Source organism: Rhinatrema bivittatum, chromosome 1 (assembly GCF_901001135.1).
Source record: "Rhinatrema bivittatum chromosome 1, aRhiBiv1.1, whole genome shotgun sequence".
NCBI classification, from domain to species: domain Eukaryota; kingdom Metazoa; phylum Chordata; class Amphibia; order Gymnophiona; family Rhinatrematidae; genus Rhinatrema; species Rhinatrema bivittatum.
In genome coordinates, this window is record NC_042615.1 from 146,774,854 (window position 1) to 146,789,998 (window position 15,145).

Here is a 15,145-nt window from a genome sequence, read left to right on the forward strand (position 1 = left end):
TCTTGTTTTTTTCAGCATTATTCTGGAAAGACAATTTGTTAGTTGTTAAGACGAAGTTTGTCAGCAAACCTGAGACTGGTTTTTATTGAAAATATATAAGAAATGAACAAAAATAAAGTGTGACTAAATAAAAGTAAAGTGACTCTATATCATAAGAGAGTCTGCTGCTAATACGGACTCTGGGATTAAGGGTCCAACAAAATTTGATGGCAGTTGGGTGTGCTATAAATAATACCAGTTTAACCATTGCTTTGATTTTGCAGACATTCACATCTCATTTTGCACCGACGTGATGAAAGGACCATAATTCCAAAGCTAGTCACAAATGTATTTAGTGCAACATAAAGCTATTACTTACAACCTGTCTGGCAGGCTCAGATGCTAGAATTAACAAGCAGCTGTGTGTCTGGCAGACTGAAAGTACAGTAATAACAAGAATTTCTAACAGAAATGCAGGTGTTCATATAGCCAAGTCTGGCAGGATACACACTCATTGTGTCTTCTGGGTCAGTGCAGGAGGTTGTTGGTGACGAGGTAGTGCCTAGAAAAGGTGCAGAGACCTAGGAGGCCAGATGTTTGGGTAACAGTCCCAGAGGTAAAGGTTGTTAGACCATTATAGGACTTTGAGGTTAGGTTCAGAAAGGGTGCTAGGCATCTTGAAGGCTCAACTATTTAATAGGGTAAAGTACAAAGAAAGAAATGTGACAAAATTGAATTGGCAGAAAGAGTAATATTCTAAAGGTGGTCATGCTCTATGGCTGGCGGCCAGCAAACACTTGGACAGTGAGGACAGACTGAATGGGTCAATTTATCCTTTTCAGCCATCTACTATGTTTTATTTCTACCTTTCAAGAGAAGCCCAGCAAACAGTTATATCTTTAATTGATTGCCCCCCAATCTCCATATTGCATTAACACAAGCAGTATCACACATTAACTGCCTATGTTATCTATCACAAGCAGTTAACCCACGTAAACTAGCTTACATGAGTGTTAATGCAAAATGTATGTTGAGATGAGATGCAACAGTATACAAATACTTTAATAGCTATGAGCAATGCCAAAATACACAATATAACACTAAAAGCTTATCTACATTTTCACATCTACAGTAACACATCTTGTTTGCATCTCATTAACATCAGGTATTAATATAAGCATAAAAAATTGCATTAACACTGTTTAGTAAACTGGCCCCCTTAGATAGGTAAATACTGTATTGCAGCATATCAACAGGGCGAAAGAACAAAAAGGGAAAGGAACATTTTTTGGGGGGAGGAAAGTAATGAAGCCTATTAAAAAAAAAACAAAAAAAAACAGACAGGTGTGGGAGCTGGGCTGTGAAATCAAACCAAGAGCACAGCAGTAGCTATTCAGTGGTATTTAGTAGACCTTATTCCATGTTGCAGTCTTGAAAAACATTAATGGAATTTAGTATTTGAGTACATTTTGTGATATATAGAGCACATTTTACTGCAATACTTTCCTAGCTATATATTCAAATAATATACTAACTCACTTGAATATGGAGCATCACGAATAGGTTTAAAGCCTTATAAAAGCTGATGAATCTAATAGAGAATTACAAATCATGAATTTCTAAGCTTAAAATCCTGTATTTTTCTGGGGTACACAAGACTATAAATGCAGACCGCAGTTGCACCAGGAATCCATTGTCTTACCTTTTGCCGTGGTTGATTAGGAGTTGAAACTACCACAGTATTGCAGATTGTCAAAGCAAGAAAGAAATCCATAATGCACATGGTTTCCAAGAACAGCTCTCCAGCAGTCTCTTCTGATAACACAAGTAAATGAGGTGTTACCTGGGACAATTTTCTCAATAGGAATAGGTCCGGAACAACATCTTTTTCCTGTTGACCAAAAGCAAAAGATCTTAGCATTTGTTTAGGGCCTTTCATTTTAAGTTTTTAATTTTACTTTTCTCAGGAGTTTCTCAGTTTATTAAAAAAAAAAAAGGGGGGGGGGGGGGGGAGAGAAAATCAGTGGGAAAAAGACAACTTTTTTCCACCAATTTTCTCCCAGTTTTATTAGAATAAACACAGAAATTCCCAGGAAAAATAAAAAAAAAAACAAAACTGAAAATGAAGGTCTTTGTTTTATTGTTGAGAGGTTCCAATAACTGTTTTACAAAGTACTAGAGATTACTTTAAAATGAAATAGTATTTCTTTATTCTGAAATGGTCAGTACTAGTAGCCATATTGGTCCTGGAGAAAAGTGGAATCCTTGTAGGGTGTGCTTGCCAGTGTCCAATAATTGAAAGACTGGATTTATGGTAGAAGTCCCTTGGGACCCCCTAAAACAAATGGAACACTTTGTCATTTACAAACTGGTATGGAGGTCATAAATGAAACAAGATATACCGGATCATGTTCCTTCCTATGCTGTCTGTACTCTTTTGGGAGGCAAATTAAAAGGAAAAAAAAAGTAACTGAGAGCCCCTCCATGCAGCCCAATTGAAAGAAGGCAGATAAATCCATGTGGGCCCTCTCTGATAACTAGGAAGAATAGGTTTTTACTTCTTGTACTTCATTCGTTTTCACGCTGGGTAAAAGCTTTTCCTGAACACAATCAACTGCAAGTCTACAGATGAACCGCTTATATGCTGTTTAGTCTCTAAGACCATTGATTCAGATAAAGGTCTGGCTTTCATTTCTCAGTTAATCAGGGAATACTTTGATTTTGAGGGGTATAACAGCAATTGTACATTTCTTACCATCCATAGGCAGCAGGGCATGTGGAAAGGAAGAACCAAAGTTCATATTTATTTATTTAACGGTTTTTAGATACCGACATTCATCAGGGATATCACATCGGTTTACAATAAACGAGAAACTACGCTTAAGTGGCGTTTGACAGATAACAGGATAACAAATAAGTACAATACCAAGAACAATTACATATCATTTCCCTGCTTTAAGTGGAAACATCTGGGAGCAAGTACTTTCTTAGGGTGTTCATGCTCAGAGCTAATGTCTGTAAATTCACAGTTTTATACCCTATGAGGCCTCATTGGGAAAGCCTACGCCATAATGGGAAAGCCTATTTCCTTTTCTTTCTAAGGATCAGTCATTCATGCTAATGAGTGGATGAAATCCTTGCATAAACATTTGACCAAAATTCAGACTACTGTGTTGGCTAATGCCGAAAAATGTAGGGATTACTTGCAGGATGTATGTGCAAACTTTAGGTCACTCAAGGTCAGTAGTAAGGTTATGTTTCTCAATCCCAGACCAAACATTCCCATTTGGAACAGCAAAGTACTTGATTCCCGATATCCTAGGCCCGATTCTAATGCCAGACAGATAGCCAGTAATTGTAGAAGCATATCACTCAATTAACACTGTATGGCTAACATGTTTGTTTATAAAACTTTCTTAGCTATTACCAACTTGAATACCACACTGATGCCTTTATTCTAGGTGGTTTCCCATTTGATACAACCTTTACATATTTACTTTACCACACCATAATCAAATAGGATATATACGGTAGTTAATGATTCCTATATAATGGACTTAACTTTCTCATCTTAGTTTATTGTCCTAGATGTGACATTTTATTCCATCCCATACAAGACGGGTATACTGTTAATTTTTATTGCTTAGTTTTTCCCACTTTGGCTCATTTTCCTCTATCATGTAACTCTTTCGTTTTGTTACCATTTGTACTTTCTTTTACCCAAGTCTTGTCACAGGGACTACTGACAGTGTGTCCCATCAGTAGGGCTAATTCCACAGATGGCATGTAGTATTACCAGGAACTATACTTGCCTTATACTAAAGGAAAATCCCTTGTTATCCTAGGTTTCTGTTTAGTAAAAAATAGCCTGTGCTCTTTTCCCTTAACATTGCTCAAATACTACCTAATCCTACTTCACTAGACAAGCACAACAGAACATTTCCTCTGAACTTTACCTTCTTGAATCTCATGCCTTGATACTTTACATATCTCCTGCCAAAGTATTTAGGAGGATGGTTGCTGGGTAATCATCAACATGCTGCCTAGATTTCATTCTTTAATGTCTCTTGCCTGCCAACTAACATTCCTCTCCTATCACCTTTGCTTCCCCGCCTACCTGCTGCTGTCTTTCAGATACCTATTGCTTTCAGGAAGGACATTTTACTTTATGTTAAATAGAATGATATTTTATATGAAGTAGAACTATTTTCTTACCTGACACCTGTTTTCTGGTTTATTTGTAGTTACCTACAAATATCAAAATTGCTCCCAGTTTGTCACTAACTTCATGTATATGCTTAATGTTTGGTTTGATATACATATATATCAATTGAACCTCCGATATGATGTAATCACTTAATACGTCAAACAAACATCACATATACATGGAAACAACTATTAATTCTTATTTGTGAATAGAGACCTCATATAATGTTAAAGAGAGTTTATATTATAACTCTTGTTCTCAAATGTGTGGTTATTTAATGTAATCACCACTACAAAATAGTCACAATGGCTGATTATATTTTCCTTTTATAATCATTGGTTTCCATGTCACAGACTTATGTGAGCTTATTTCGCTTTTTCACTTTTTTAGTAATAACATATATATATATTTTTTTTTTTTTTCATTTTAGTCAGTGTCATAATAGTCATCAGTCATAATAAACATAATGCGTTTGAAAGTAGGATATCTGTCGCCCGATTCATAAGAAAACAACAAATTAGGTTGTATTGTGAAACTAACCATATTTCATCTGACACGGAGTCATTGGTCAGACCAAAGTCAAAATGGATTCCATCTGGACCTATTGATCCACAAATTAGTATATTTCGAGATCTTATTTTGAAAGCTATTGAAAAGTTTGAGTCCACATCATCTAAATCTTGTGTAAATATAACCACCTCTTCTAGGCTGGCGTTACAAGAACTGGCAAGCAACTCTCAAATAGTCATCAAACCCGCGGACAAGGAGGGTAGTGTGGAAATACAGGATCGAGATCAATATACCTAGACATTAGATCATGTATCAGATACTAAATATTATCAACTACTAGAATATGATCCTACGTTAGAATTATAACAATTAAAAATCTATTGGCTGAAAAAATAACGTCATTTCTCACATGGAAATAACGGGCATATCTAATGGTAGAATATCCTCGGATTCCAGTTTTATACGGAGTCCCTAAGATTCATAAAGTTTTAATAAATCCCCCACTGCGTCCGTTTCAAGTAATGGCTCATTATTAGAGCCTTTGGCAATCTTTCTAGATAAGGTTTTGCAACCTCAAGTTAATAAAATGCAATCATAGGTAAAAGATACTACTCAAGTACTTAAATTAGCAAGTATAGAATTTCCAGTACAATCGATCTTTATGGTATCTATGGATGTGATATCTTTATACACTAATGTGGCACAAGAAGTGGCATTGTAGATTATAGCTGAAACTTTGAACAACCAAGAAGCAACAAGAATTCCGGTTTCATTTCTACTTCAAATTGCTGAATTAGTCTTGAAACACAACTATTTCAAATTTGATGGCAACTTTTATCTGCAAATACATGGTATAGCAATGGGCTCAAATATTCAGAATGACGTCAAATAACTATCTTTCAAATTTTTAACATACACTATACAAAAATCTTAACAGGAAAAATCCTTATATGTTACTCATATTTCATAAATGACCTTCATAACGCCCTGCAGTATCTTTGGGTATTGCTGCTCCATTCGTTGTACTGCTAAAGGGCCATCTTTAATCATTGGTCATGCTCAATATCAAATTTTCTTTCTTTTTTGTTTTTTCCAAAGTTATAATAAAAAACTCAATGTTCTATCGTAAGCAAATGCTTCTCAGGACATTAAGTATTCGCCGGTATTTACTTCCCTTAAGGTGGCGGAGTTCCGTTCCGGTCAGGTGTATATATTCCCTTTGGGGAGATAGCAGAGCTCGGTCTCAACTACAGGGCATTATGAAGTGCATTTATGAAATATGAGTAACATATAAGGATTTTTCCGGGTGTTAAGATTTTTGTATAGTGTATGTTAAAAATTTGAAAGATAGTTATTTGACGTCATTTTGAATATTTGATCGATACAATCATCAAAAATGTTTAAAAAAAAAAAAAAGAGTACCTATCTAGTTATAGCAATGGGCTCGTCAGCAGCTCCTTCCATAGCCAATTTAGTTATGGACCATTTTGAATGACAACACATCTATAATCACCATGGTTCAAACATATTGTATTCTGAATAAGGTATATAGATGACCTATTGTTTTTTTTTGGTATCTGATGAACAAACTTTGAAAGAATTTTTGACATGCGTAAACACAATTGATTTGCATTTAAATTTTACTTTTCAATACAGTTTGCAGCAAATAAACTTTTTGGACATTTTAATCAGCAAACATGATAACATACTCAACACGACTGTTTATCGCAAACCTATCGAGCGTAACCATCTTTTGATGTACCACAGTTTCCACCCCACAGCTTTCAAGAATGGCCTACCTGTAAGCCAGTTTTTTAGGCTGTGGAGAATATGTTCGACTGACAGGGAATTTAAAGTGTAAGCATACGATCTGGTATTAAGATTTTTTGAAAGAGGATATCCATATGCAGTGATTTGGAAAGCGTACAAACGGGCAAGGTACTCACATCATTCTACCCTTTTCGAATATCAGTTTAGACGTAATATTGCCACAGAGGTCTGCGTGTTACAACACACAGATAAATCACATTTAATTGCCGAGAGTATAAGACGCCATTGGCACATTCTACAATTACACACAGGCATTTTTTCAGATTTACCACTTTTTTCCTATAAGAGGAGTAGAAATATTAGGGATCGGATTGTACATGCCACAATACGTACAACGGACCCGGGATTCAGACCAGGTAACCATAAAATCTGTGGTAATTGTGACATGTGTGCACAAGCGATTACAGGCAATTCATGGCAACACCCAATAACAGGAGAACAATACACAAAAAAAGGGCATCAAATTGTGAATCGACTAATGTTGTCTATCTAATATAATGTCCTTGTCCTTCCATTTATGTAGGACGTACTAGCAGACAAATAAAGGTATGCTTAAGGGAACACAAAAGTCGCATCCACACAGCAAATGTTGAAGCCCTGATGGTAAAACACTGTATTCAAAATTCACATAAATTCCAGCATTTAAAATGGACTATTTTAGACCAAATAGTGTGTTCTGAGTGGGGAGGTAATTTTCATTCACAATTAAATTATTGTGAGCAAAGGTGGATATTCAGATTGTCTTCCCAAAGTCCAACAGGTATGAACGAGTCTAATTTGACATCACATTTTTCAAGTTTGCTAGGGGTTGAAACAATGGACCTGGTGAGATCTGTGATTGGCTGGAGGTGGATTCTGTAGTAGGTTTAAAAAGCCCGGGGAAAACAAAATGGAGGATCTCATTTGGAAACGCTGAAGCACGATTAAGACGGGTGACAGAAAAAATTGGAGCGTATGTAAGCAGTTATAAGAAGTATTATTCATGTGAGTAGTTTCATTAATAAGTGAGTATGTTAATTTCTTCTTTTCATTATAGAAAATCAAAATATGCATTTAATGCCCCTGACGAAGTATCCATCGAAACATGAGCCGTGTCGGGCAGGATATTTTGAGCCGCTCCTTGAACGTTTAATTACTCAGAAAAGACCATAAAACGATAAGTGTGTTTTGCTCGTCATTGACTAAAATGAAAAAAAAAAATTACTACTAAAAAAGTGAAAAGGCGAAATAAGCTCACATAAGTCTGTGAAATGGAGACCAATCATTATAAAAGGAAAATATAGTCAGCCATTGTGACTATTTTGTAGTGGTGATTACATTAAATAACCACACATTTGAGAACGAGAGTTATAATATAAACTCTCTAACATTATATGAGGTCGCTATTCACAAATAAGAATTAATAGATGTTTCCATGTATGTGTGATGTTTGTTTGGCGACATGGTTTGATATACAGGCAAATGTGAAGAAACAATGCAACATCCAAAAAGAAGAAAAACTTCACATGGATATCTATATAATTTTAAATAATTGTAGTTAAACTGGATGTCATTCAAAAGGAGGAAAAAGACCTCAGAGCCTCCATACCTGTTCTCCACGGAACACTTTGGTATTCAAGAGGTTATATCAATCATTGGTCTTGAAAAAACCTCCAGCCACCTAATTTATTTTTATTCTTTCCAACAATTTTTTTATGTTCATTTTTTTTTTTTTAACTACTGCAGATCATAAAATCATGTAATTATCAATTCTAATGAATCACTGGATATGTCATCAATAGTTCTTTCAACATGCACATCTAAATGATTGTAAAGAACTTATCTGAATCTTGATGTCATGTAAGTAGTCATCTTATTTTAGATGCAGCCATGTTGATCTTTACTGATATATATACATCAAGTAGGTGACCGAAAGATGATTAATGCAGGTTCAAAATGCCAAAGAGATTGTTCAAAATGAGAGCCGACATCAGCTAACGTTTCGCCATACAGGCTGTGTCAAGCGTCAGTAGTGTTACCTTGCTGAAGGTAGAATGTTGGATGCTGAAATTTTTCATTGAAGTTTGAGCTTTGACACAGCCTGTATTAGTACATGGTTGCAGCAGGTAGTTACATGAAATCTGAGCTATTTTGAGAGTACATTGGAGATAAATGATAAGGATGGATAAAGGCATAGGCAAGGCTTCGGTTGTTTTCTGAAGGTCATGAGGTCAGGTGCTAGCCATATGTTGGGGGAGACAGCTCCAGTGGAAGGGCACTGCAAAGAAAGATATTTTTCCTAGTTCTAGCTCAACTTTCTTAAAAGATAGGATCCTCATATGAGGACCACAGAGTTCCAATGGGGTGGTAGATGGATATATTGGATGTGAGGTACTGTGGTCCTTGGTCATGCAACACTTTGAAGGTAAGGTGCAGTTTGAACCTGGATCTAGAGTGGATTGGGAGCCAGTGCAGGTTACCCTGAATAGGTGAAGATGTGGGCTCTCAGGCTTCAGTTTGCCATGAGCTGGGCAGCCAAAATCTGTATAAGCTTAAGTTTCAAGATCCCATTCAAGATGTACTAATGTAAGAGGCTGATGTATAATGAGTTACAGTAGTCTAAGTGGGAGAAATGTAGATAACATAACTGACTAGGTCAGTAGGAGATAGGAATATATCTGGCAAATGTGGTGTAGTTGTGAGAAAGCCACTTTGTTCATGGCTAGATTCTTCTAAAAGTTACAATATACAATTAATGAGGTTTCCTCCAAACTTTCCAATGTAATTGTTGACACTTTAGCTCTTATCACTCTTCATGGAACAGAAAATAGTTAGCCTAGCACTTAAAGAATATATGTTGGGAAAGAAGATGATTTCCTAGGATATGCCCTGGGATCATACTCATTACTGTCCTTAAGAAAATTAATATTAATGCTAAAGTGAGCTACTGGCAACCCTCCCTCATCCAAATGGCTATCTAAAATCCCCTAATATTGCTTTGGCTCACCTTAATTGGTAGATTGTTAGTGTTCCAACCTGTTCATCGCAAGAATGCTCTATCTGTACTTTTATCCCATAGCCAGATCAACATACTATTATCTATCCACTTGCATAAATGTGTTCGTTTACTGTCTAGATCAGGGGTAGAAAACATCTGTCCTCAAGTGTCGCAAGGTGGTCAGGTTTTCAAGACAAAGAGAAATGTAAAAATAATTCAAACACATTCAATTACAAAATATAACATGGAGTAAATGGCATCAAACAACTGAGACCTTGGCACAATTTCATGCCTAAAGGAAAAGTACCAACAACGTTTGCCAGTGCAAACTTTTGAAAAATTTTTCCAATTCAAATATGTCAAAGTGTTCACACAATCATGCTGATTTTCAGTGAAAAATGTGGAATTATAAATCCATACTTGTAAAATCCCATGATGGGAAAACTCAAATAAATCCAAAATGTGGGCCAAATATTTAACTTTAATATTTTGTCCTGTGATTTTTGCAGGTACATGTTCACAACAAATGGATCAATTAAAACCCAAAGTAGGCCAAATATATAGCTTCAATCTCTGTGGTTTCTTAATGGATATTCACAGCCAACAGGTTCCAAAGTTGGAATATTCTTTACAAGGCATTAAACTGGCAATGGACAAATCAACAAATCTTTGAAAAGCTAAAATGGATGTATCCACTGGTCCTGGAGGAACCCAATGCAAGGGATTCTGAACTAATGACTGATCATCATCTATTGTAAAAGTTGAAAAACATACACTTAACCACAATAAGTGATAGAATGTCTACTTCCTACGCTGTTCACTATTTCTTTTCATGGGTCAAAACAATTCACAAACTATTCAACTTTATGGCACTTCATGCCTACTTTTACCATCCCATCTTCATAGATGTAAATCATATCATCACATATGAGAAGGAAGGATTCAATGCACTATTGATGCCCATTTCTTTGTGGGAGAGTTCATTTGGCTTTTCACCAATTTCAGATCATTTTCTTGTTTTCACTTTTCTCGTTCACTCCATTCTTATAATTGTTGTACAAATACTACTGTGCTTTATGTTTTTTTATGCTGTAAGATAAAACATATGTACATTTTTCTGCAATGCATGTCCTATAGATTACTATCTGACTTTTAAGCCATAGCATGCCTCTATTAGTTAATGTTCTCTACGACATCTGCCTTGTTATTCCAGCCTTGCTCCAACCTTCATTTACTGCTTCTCAAGGTACTTCTAGTACCTTGCTACTTCTCATAACAATATATCCTCAATCATGACATCATGGTATCTCAAGGACTTAGCTACCGCATCCTTAGATTTTCATGCATCCCTTATACAATGTCCAATTTCTCTGACAGGCACTGAAGTGGCATATTGGTTTTCCTGCCTAGTATAGTCTGCTCTACCTAAGGCATGAGGTTTGGACTCGTAATGAGGCCAGGTTACCTCCATGGCTATGGAAAAGCATCATATATTTACCAGAAGTGTTAGAATTACTACCAGCCTGGCATGTTTGCTAGTTTATGCTGTTCACCACTGCTGTGCACAAGGCAGCTGGGTGTCTCAGTGCTCTGTTTATAGATGCTTTTCTAATTTCACACAAACTTGCATTCCCTCTTTTCACATATCAAACCAAATAAAAAGGGGGAGAAATCAGTCTCCCAGAAAAATGAGCTGCAAGGCCTCTTAGCATAAAGAAATCCAGGCCTAAACCATGGTTTCCTGATAAGTGTAAAGTGGAAGAAATGTACTTGGGATACTAGTAAGCAGGGTGATAGGTTGTCCAGGTACCTAGAATTCAGTGCATGGCACCAGGCAGAGAAAAGAGTGGAAGCCAAAATGAGCAATAGCTTCTGAGCCTAGGAGCAGCTGCTGGGCTACAGAATGGAAGAAGTGGGTAAAGAAGGCTGAAGGGGTAGGAAAAACAAAAACTGGGAGAGGAAAGGAAGATCAAAAAATAGCAAAAAAACAACAACCCAGCAACATTAGAAAACAATACATGCATATATAAAAAGCTATTTAAAAAAAAAGTTTCCTCCTGGCTCCTAAAAAAAATAAAATAAAATAAAAAAATGTTCTAACCCTGCAAATAAGCAGACAATGCATCTTTTCAGAACAAATGAACACTGTGCATTCAAAGAATGCCAATTCTGCTCCTTTCAGAGATAAAGCAAAATTGCTTACCTTGTAATAGGTGTTATCCCAGGACAGCAGGATGTAGTCCTCACATATGGGTGACATCAGTAATGGAGCCCTATGTACGGAAAACTTCTTTAAAAGTTTCTATGAAACTTTTGAATGGCACCGGAGTGCCTACTGAGCATGCCCAGCATGTCATGATATTCCCTGCCACAGGGGTCTCTCTTCAGTCTTGTTTTGTAGCAATAAGCGTTAGCCAAAAATAAAATAATAAACGTATGGGACCCAACTCCGCGGGGTGGCGGGTGGGTTTCGTGAGGACTACATCCTGCTGTCCTGGGATAACACCTATTACAAGGTAAGCAATTTTGCTTTATCCCAGGACAAGCAGGATGCTAGTCCTCACATATGGGTGATTAGCAAGCTAGAGGCTGAGTCATTTTGTGCTGAAGTAACCGTAAGGTATTGTTATTGAAATGAATCAGCCGAAATCACAGTAGGTTGGATTAGAAGGAGTTGGGATTACACTGGAAACAAGTTCTTTAAGACGGATTGTCCATAGGCTGAATCTTGTCTTCCCTCTTTGTCTAAGCAGTAGTGAGCTGCAAAAGTGTGAAGAGAACTCCATGTTGCTGCTTTACAAATGTCCAGAATAGGTACAGAGCGAAGGTGTGCTACTGAAGTTGACATTGCTCTTACTGAATGTGCTTTTACTCGCCCTTGAAGAGTAAGGCCTGCTTTTTCATAACAAAATTGTATGCAATCTGCTAGCCAGTTTGACAGAGTATGCTTACCCACTGCTTTACCTGGCTTGTTCGGACCATAGGATACAAACAGCTGACTGGATTTTCTTTGGGCTGTAGTGCGGTTTAAATAGAAGGAGAGTGCACGCTTACAGTCCAACGTATGTAGGGCTCTTTCACCTTGATGGGAATGAGGCCTGGGAAAGAATGTAGGTAAAACTATTGATTGATTTAAGTGAAATTCCGTGACAACCTTAGGAAGGAACTTTGGATGTGTCCGGAGGACTACTCTGTCATGTAAGAACTTTGTAAAAGGTTCGTATGTGACTAGTGCTTGTAATTCACTGACCCTTCTGGCCGAAGTGATGGCTATGAGAAATACCGTTTTCCAAGTAAGGTATTTAAGGTCACAGGTATTTATGGGTTCAAAGGGAGAACGCATAAGTCTAGTTAATACTACGTTCAGGTCCCATTGTATGCTTGGGGAATGAACTGGAGGTTTAATGTGAGTTAGTCCTCTCATGAATGTAGTGACGAGAGGCTGTGTGGAGATAGGAGCGTCGTCCAGCTTATTATGGTAAGCTGAGATTGCACTTAAGTGTACTCTTACAGACGATGTCTTAAGACCAGAGTTTGAAAGATGGTAAAGGTAATCAAGTAGTGATGTAGCGGGGCAAGTAAAAGGATCTAAATCCTGCTGAGTGCACCATAGCGTAAACCGTTTCCATTTGTAGGAATAATTCTTTCTAGTGGAAGGTTTACGCGCAGCTATAAGTACTTGAGATATAGCTGGTGGGAGGTTGAATGGCTGTAAGATCAAGCTTTCAACATCCATGCTGTCAGGGACAGGGATTGAAGGTTGGGATGGCGCAACTGACCCTGTTCCTGAGTTATGAGATTGGGAGCTACTCCCAGGCGAATCGGGTCCCTGACTGAGAGATCTAGCAGTGTGGGGAACCATACTTGTCGAGTCCAATATGGGGCTATGAGTATCATAGTCCCCTTGTCCTGTTGTAGCTTCACTAGTGTTTTGGTTATAAGTGGTATCGGAGGATACGCATATAACAGGCCTGAGTTCCAATGGCGAGCAAATGCGTCCTTTGGTAGGCTGTTCTGCTGTCGGAGTAGAGAGCAGTAATTGTTCACCTTGCAGTTCAGCTGGGATGCAAAGAGATCTATCGTCGGTTGCCCCCAGCGCTGGAAGATCTTGGACGCTATTGTTGGATCCAAGGACCATTCGTGTGGTTGGAACTGACGACTGAGGCAAACCGCTACTGTGTTGTGGATGCCCGCTAGGTAGGTGGCCCGTAGAAAAATTGCATGTGTCAGGGCCCAGTCCCAGATTTGTGCTGCTTCTTGACAAAGGAGGTACGAACCTGTCCCTCCTTGTTTGTTGATGTACCACATTGCTACTGTGTTGTCCGTCCGGATTAAGACAGTCTTGTGCGATAGGCAGTCTTTGAACGCATGCAGCGCATAGCGTATAGCTCGAAGCTCTAGGAAGTTTATCTGAAAAGTGGCTTCGAGTCGTGTCCACTTGCCCTGTGTCTTTAGATGACCAGTATGCGCTCCCCACCCTAAGGTGGATGCATCTGTAGTTAACGTCACTTGTGGCACTGGTTGCTGAAAAGGTAGACCTTTGAGCAGGTTGGGCATTAGCGTCCACCAGAGAAGTGCGGCTTTGAGCTCTGGTGTGATGTAAATAGGAGTGGACATTGGTTGAGTGGCTTGTACCCACTGTGTTTTGAGTGTCCACTGTAGAAGTCGCATGGTCAGTCTGGCCATGGGAGTTACATGAACCGTGGAAGCCATGTGCCCTAGAAGAATGAGGCACTGGTGAGCCGTCACCTTGAATCGGTTGCGGAGATCGTGAGTTAAGAGGACAAGTGTTTGAGCACGATCTCTTGGTAGAAAAGCAGTCGCTAGCGTAGTGTTTAGTTCTGCACCTATGAACTGTAGTAGATGAGTTGGTGACAGATGGGATTTCTGGTAGTTGATGAGAAATCCCAAGGAATGAAGGACTTGGATGGTGAGCTTGAGGGAAGCGACAGCACCTTCTTTTGAATGACTTCTGATGAGCCAATCGTCCAGATAAGGAAACACGTGCACCTTTTGTTTGTGTAGGTGTGCCACTGCTGCGGCCATGCATTTTGTGAATACTCTGGGTGCTGATGCAAGTCCGAATGGCAGCACTCTGTATTGAAAGTGTTGATCTAGTACCCGAAATCGCAGGTACTGGCGATGAGGAGGGTAGATGGGGATGTGAGCGTAGGCATCTTGAAGATCCAGAGAGCAGAGCCAATCTCCCCTTTGAAGAAGAGGCAGAATGGAGCCTAGGGATACCATTCTGAATTTTTCTTTTTTGAGAAATTTGTTGAGATTCCTGAGGTCTAGGATAGGACGAAGGCCTCCTGTTTTCTTTGGAATGAGGAAATATCGAGAGTAGAATCCTCTGCCCTTTTGAGGACCAGGAACTGGTTCTATGGCCCTGGCTCTCAGAAGGGTGGATAATTCTGTTTGAAGAATTATGGAGTGTTGATTTATTGAATGAGAGTGAAGTGGTGGATTCTCCATAGGGGTAGTTGAGAAATCCAACCTGTAACCGTGAGTCGTGATGGATAACACCCAGTGGTCTGTGGTGATGGAGGCCCAATTGCTGAGGAAGTGTTGAATGCGGCCTCCTACAGGTGTTTCGGGGAACGGATTTATGCTGCTGCTCTCTGGGGATGTTCAGAAACCAG

At 38.5% G+C, this 15,145-nt stretch overlaps 1 protein-coding gene across 6 annotated transcripts in view; it reads right to left on the minus strand.

Moving 5' to 3' along the window:
* The window catches only part of ATP10D (ATPase phospholipid transporting 10D (putative)), a 363,249-nt gene that overhangs the window by 128,049 nt on the left and 220,055 nt on the right, over window positions 1-15,145 (minus strand). For all 6 annotated transcript variants that reach the window (XM_029588247.1, XM_029588237.1, XM_029588263.1 and 3 more), the window contains one exon: window positions 1,682-1,870. In XM_029588247.1, coding sequence (XP_029444107.1) covers window positions 1,682-1,870 — 189 coding nt within the window. The remainder of the gene's footprint in view (window positions 1-1,681; window positions 1,871-15,145) is intronic.